At 40.5% G+C, this 6,248-nt stretch overlaps 1 protein-coding gene across 1 annotated transcript in view; it reads left to right on the forward strand.

Annotated features, from left to right (window-relative positions):
• The window catches only part of ARHGEF16 (Rho guanine nucleotide exchange factor 16), a 14,354-nt gene extending 10,034 nt beyond the window's left edge, over window positions 1-4,320 (forward strand). Inside the window, exons 8-13 of the mRNA XM_029284663.1 lie at window positions 286-378; window positions 607-764; window positions 1,020-1,193; window positions 1,607-1,680; window positions 2,535-2,636; window positions 3,491-4,320. Coding sequence (XP_029140496.1) covers window positions 286-378; window positions 607-764; window positions 1,020-1,193; window positions 1,607-1,680; window positions 2,535-2,636; window positions 3,491-3,630 — 741 coding nt within the window. The 3' untranslated portion in view covers window positions 3,631-4,320. The remainder of the gene's footprint in view (window positions 1-285; window positions 379-606; window positions 765-1,019; window positions 1,194-1,606; window positions 1,681-2,534; window positions 2,637-3,490) is intronic.
• Window positions 4,321-6,248: the final 1,928 nt, after the last annotated feature.

Below are 6,248 nucleotides of genomic sequence, written 5' to 3' on the forward strand. Positions count from 1 at the left end.
TTCATTATTCTATTCTATTCTATTTTATTCTGTAATTCTATTCTATTCTACTCTGTATTTTATTATTCTATTCTATTCTTCATATTCTATTCTTCATATTCTATTCTATTCTATTCATTATTCTATTCTATTCTTCATATTCTATTCTATTCTATTTTATTCTGTAATTCTATTCTATTCTACTCTGTATTTTATTATTGTATTCTATTCTGTTCTATTCTATTCTATTCTTAGTTTCTGTTTCTGTTTCTCCTCTACTCCTTTGACTTGTGTTTGTCCTTCCAGCTGGTGAAGAGATGCAATGAGGGAGCCCACACCATGGAAAGGACCGAACAGATGTGCAGTTTGCAGAACCAGCTGGATTTTGGAAAAGCCAAGGTGAGCTCTGCCCTCCAATAAGGTTCTCTTAGCCTCCAGCTCAGAGGGGAACTGTCAGGACAACCCTTTGACCAGCAATGGAGGAAGGCCTTCTGCCTTGAGCAGGGGGGTCAGACTAGAAGACCTCCAAGGTCCCTTCCAGCCGATTCCCTGTTTTATGGTCTCTGTGGACAGTTTAGTTGTCCACTTCTGGGCTTCACAGTTGACCCAAACTTCTGCCTCTTCCAGAACTTCCCCTTGATCTCAACTTCCCGGTGGCTGTTGAAAAGGGGGGAGGTCTCGCTCCCCCCGACAGAAGACGGGGGGATTTTTCGGAAAGGGTCCGGGCGAGGAAACTGCTACCTCTTTGTCTTTAATGATGTCCTGATCATCACCAAGAAAAAAAGGTGAACGCAGAGATCTGGACTGGGTTTGTTTTTTTATTCTCCCGGCGCATCCATTCGTCGTGAATTTATAATAATATTTTTAAAATGTTTCGTTAATAGTAACAGCTTTTTCCCACTCGCCCGTGTGGACTTCATTTCCCAGGATGTCCCTGTGTGGGAAAACTCCCAGAATCCTCTCTCTCCCCTTGGAGAAACTCATCCGCCACTCAACTCCTTCTCAACTTTGATTTTTTTTTCTTTCCTCCTCTGGATCAGCGAGGAGAGCTACTCCGTCCTTAACTACTCCATGTTGGAACATCTCTCGGTTGAGAAGATCGAAACCCCGGACAGTCCGACCGGCCTCGGCCGCAGCGGCTACCTCTTCCGCCTCACTTTGCGAAAGGACAGCGAAGGCAAGTCGGAGGAGGTCATCCTGGCCGCAGAATCCCGGTGAGTCTTCTGAGCGAGAAAAAAGAGTCGGAAACTGACCGGTCCTAAAACAGTTTTCCGCTTGCTTGCTGAAATCGCCTCTTTCTCCTCTCTTGCAATTGCCGGGGGGGTGGGGGGCAAACCTGCCCTGTCCTTGACTGATCTCAGGGAAGTCCAGCCTGGTTTTGCAAACGGAGAGGAGGCCACTAAGAGATCCCAGAATAGCTTGGGAGGTTGAAATTCGAACCCACTTTGAGACACTGCCTTAGTGGTGGATGTTATTCTGAATTAGGGAAAAGAGAGGGGAGTCTTCCAGATTCTCCCCCCCACCCCCCCAAATCTGGACCCAAAGCCTTGCAGAACATTGCTAAAATTCAGGTTAGGGTTTAATTGCATTCAGACATGCCCACAAACCCACCCTCTGCTCTTTGCAGAAGCGACAGGGCCCGATGGATCAGCGCGTTGATGCACCGAGAAGAAAAAGAGACCAGCACAGCAGAGAAAGGAGGTAAGGAAAAAAAATATCTGAATTTTAATCTTCTGTGCCCGGACAAAATAAAAAAAAAATAGCACATTTTAAAAATAAAATGCAATGTTTTGCGCCTCCTAATCCACATGTTCCAAGCAGTGATGCGCCCCTTTTAACCCAGATCACGCTTTGTTAAAAATCACGGCTTTGGGAACTCTTACCAAACCCGTATAAACCATCAATTGTGGCTTGCGGGCTCCCAAGAGCTGAAACATGGCCCGCCGTAGTCATTTTTGGGTGCTGAGCATAATGCATTTTCCCTGTCTCTGGCGACCCGAACATCTTTTTTTAAGGGAAGGAGATTGACTCCTTAAGGAGGCCCAGATGTTCATTTGCAGCTGTTTTTGCCTCGTTCATCACTTGCGCACCCACGACCGACTTGCTTTGTCCAAATGAGAGTCGAGTGCAAAATTTGGAAAGCTGGAAAGAATTCCTTGTTTGGGAAAAAAAAATTAAAATCAGCCGCTTAAGCCCGTGCGGGAGAGGCTTCCGGCTCAGGAATCTGTTCTCTGCGGGGCGAAACTGGAGTGTGAGAAGGATTGTGATGTTTTGGGACACTCTTGAGACGTTCCTGACCTTTTGTTCTCAGGGTTTAAATAGAGGAATGTCTGCGAGAGAAATATAGACCGTCTTAGTCTTCTCCGTTGCAGAAAAGCAGGCTGCGTGCTCCTTCTGCTGGTCATTCGCTGCATTTTTTTTAAAAAAGAAAAATGTACTGATGCTTTGAATTTTACAAAACGAGCTGCGCCTCTCAAGAGTCTTCGGCATACAATTAAAAAAATATATTGTTAGATTGTCTAGCATTAATTCATACTCTTTTTTTTCTTCCCCAGCACTCCAACAGGTAGAGATCACCAGAGCTTATCTGGCGAAGCAGGCGGACGAGATTTCGCTCCATCAGACCGACGTGGTCCTTGTCTTGAACAGCGAAGAGGGTGAGGGGCTTTAGAAAGACCCCAATCATGCAGGCAGAATGAATTCATTCATTTTTTTTACCCGGAATAATATTTTTTTCTCCGTTATGCAATTAAGGGAGGTTACGACTGATCTCCTGTTCTAAAAATTCACATTTAAAAAGACGATTGAATGTGTGTAAAAGGGTGAAGTGGTAATATAGAATAGAATAAAATAGAATAGAATATAGAACAGAATATAGAATAGAATATAGAATAGAATAGAATAGAATAGAATAGAATAGAATAGAGAATAGAATAGAATAGAATAGAAAATAGAATAGAAAGAATAGAATAGAAATAATAGAAATAATAGAATAGAAAGAATAGAATAGAACAGAAGAGAAGAGAATATAGAACAGAAATAGAAATAGAAATAGGAGAGAATAGAATAGAATAGAATTAGAATAGAATAGAATATAGAACAGAATATAGAATAGAAATAATAGAAGAGAGAGAAGAGGATATAGAATAGAATGGAATATAGAATAGAATATAGAATAGAATAGGATAGAATAGAATAGAATAGAAAATAGAATAGAATAGAAAATAGAATAGAAAATAAAATAGAAAGACTAGAATAGAACAGAATAGAAGAGAATATAGAACAGAAATAGAAACAGAAACAGAAACAGAAACAGGAATAGAATAGAATAGAATAGAATAGAATAGAATAGAATAGAATAGAATAGAATAGAATAGAATAAGTTGGAAGGGACCTTGGAGGTCTTCTAGTCCAACCCCCTTTTAAATCACTTGTTACATTGAGAGCCGCATCCTTCAGCAAAAATTCAATTATTTTTTTAACCTGTTACTCCTCCTCCATCTCCTTCCAGGCTGGTATTTGGGGGAGCGCCTGCGGGATGGAGAGAAGGGCTGGTTCCCGCAAGTCTGCGCCCAGGAGATCACCAACCGCGACGCCGTCGAACGCAACGTCCAGCGCATGGAACGGCTGCGCATCGAGACCGACGTGTGAGAGGTCGGAGAGGGTCACGCCTTGATCCTGGTGGATGCTGAGGGAATTGGAAGGAATTTCAAAGGCCCACGTCTCTTCCTCCTGGACCGAACAAGGACTCCAGTCTTGGGTTTTTTTTTAAATAAACTGGATAGTAGGAGAACCACTGCCTTAAAATCCACTTTTAACTCTTCCTGCCAAGAGCAGCATTTCAGAACGGGTGCTGCATCCTAAAAAAGAGGTCGGCAACTGACAGCCGTTGAAGAAAGCCTACCCTTTTTATATATATTTTTTTCTTTTAAACCACGGAACAAGACTCATTTTTACGGCAATTTTTTAAGGCTCGTCATATCTTAAATCTGCTCTTTTTTCCCCATCATTCCTCAGGGCTCCCTTTTTAGTTAAAATTCCCCAGAGAAGCCTCTGTTCTAAGGGCCCCACCGTTTAATCCTGTACATAATAATAATTTTTTCCCTCCGTAAACTGTTCAAAGATTTGTACGACACTGTGACTGATTCCCTTTCCCTTGTCTACACCACAGCCCGATCGTATGGGACCGTTGGGTGAGCTGTATACTATTTTACAAAATAATATTCTTTGAATAAAACAAGTAGGGATTTTTTTTTTCACGTGGCATGGCTCTTAATCTCAAATTACCACTTGGGAAATACAACTTTTGGTGAAGATTGCAAAACTAAACGGGCTGGTTTTGGATCTCCCTTTTGAAGTGAACCCATAAATAATTAGAAAGAATAGAATAGAATAGAATAGAATAGAATAGAATAGAATAGAATAGAATAGAATAACAGAACAGAAAATAGAAAATAGAAAATAGAAAATAGAAAATAGAAAATAGAAAATAGAAAATAATAGAATAGAGCTGGAAGGGACTTTGGAGGTCATCTTGTCCAGCCCCCTGCTCAGGCAGAGAAAAACTATACCATTTCAGACAAATGGCTGTCCAGTCTCTTCTTAAAAACTTCCAGTGTTGGAGCATTCACAGCTTCTGGAGGCAGGTTGTTCCACTGGTTAATTGTTCTCACTATCAGGAAATTTCTCCTCAGTTCCAGGTTGCTTCTCTCTTTGATATTTTGGGGCTGTTTAAGACTGTGTTTTTCCATCGGGGGGAATTTTGGGGGGTCTCCCAGAATTCTCAGACTGGGGGATTCTGGGGGGCAAGAGGAGATTGGGGCTGGACTAGAAGACCTCTAAGGTCCCTTCCGACTCTTGTTATTCTGTATTCTGCGTAACCTACAAAGAAAACTGGAACGAAGAGAACTTGGGACCCTGTAAAAAAGGTAATCCACAACTTAACCACAGTTAGTTTAGTGACTGTTCAAACTGACTTAGAACCGCTTTTCACATTTACGACCGTTGTAGCCTCCTCGTGGGTCACGTGATCAAAATTCAGACACTTGGCAACCGGCATGTACTTAATCTGTTGCAATGTCCCAGAGCTAATTTGTGGTGGTATGTCAAGGATTACCTGTCCTTGCGTAGCCAGCTCAGAATTTTACAGATTTTTAACTAAGGATTTCTGAATTAAACATAGCAAAAAAAACAACAACCATTAGAAGCAAACAAGATCGCCCAGTTCTGATTTGTTCTGGCAGATTAAAGAAATGAACAAATGTGGTTTGGTTTTACCCCATCTGAATTTTATTTTTCTCTTTATTAAGCAAAACCTCCTGTAAACTTTGCTCCAAGTGGGGTTGAGCCCAATTTTTCAAACAGGTATCAAGTGCCAAAATTTATCCCTAATATTACTGCCATTTTTTTTATCTTATATTTGTTTGAGTCCCCAGATTATTAATAAAATCTGGAGAAAGGGGGACAGACTGTTATTTGAAAAAAAAAAAGTTAACAGTCCAAAGATTTAGGAAGTAACAAAATAAACAGAATGCTTGTTCTGCTTATTTTCTGTGACTTCCAAAATCTTTTGACTGTTAAATTTTTAAATATAGATATATATATAATCTGTTCCCTCCTCTCCAGATTTTATTAGTAATCTGGGAACCCACAAATATAAGATAAACAAAAAAAATTTGGCAGTAATATCAGGGATGAATGGACTGCAAATACTCCCCTTGAATTTTACTTCATTTTATTAAAAAAAAATAGGAACCACAAAATTTACTTAGCTTCTGTTTTGAACATAAATAATATTATGGTAACATAGCAAAAAATCGTTAACTCCTTTTGAATATAAGGCAGTATATAGTTGGCCCTTTTCTACAATGAGCTGTTTGTGGGGAGAGAGATATAAAATAAAATAAAACAAACACCCCCCCCAAAAAAAAATTGCCTGGAAACGTTCGTTCCAAATTACGGTTTTTCTCCCTTAAAATGTCTTGAGACCGAGTCCTGCAGTTGCGGTCTTCTCACAAAGTTGTCAAAAAGTCTTTAGCCTTTCTCCCAAGGCACACGAACTCAGTTTGGTGTCTTCCAAGATCCTCCCAACCAAATAAAATAAAGAATTTGCACCGTTGCATGGTCCCCCAGAGGTCATCTAGCCCACCCCCGCTAAATTCAGGACCTTTGAACAACTTTTAACTTAACGATTTAAAAATCTTTTTTTTGGGGGGGGGAAACCGAGCAGAATCTTATAGCAACTTCCAGGCAATTTGAATTAATTTCGA

This window comes from Protobothrops mucrosquamatus, unplaced genomic scaffold, assembly GCF_001527695.2.
Source record: "Protobothrops mucrosquamatus isolate PMUCROS unplaced genomic scaffold, P.Mucros_1.0 scaffold805, whole genome shotgun sequence".
NCBI classification, from domain to species: Eukaryota; Metazoa; Chordata; class Lepidosauria; order Squamata; family Viperidae; genus Protobothrops; species Protobothrops mucrosquamatus.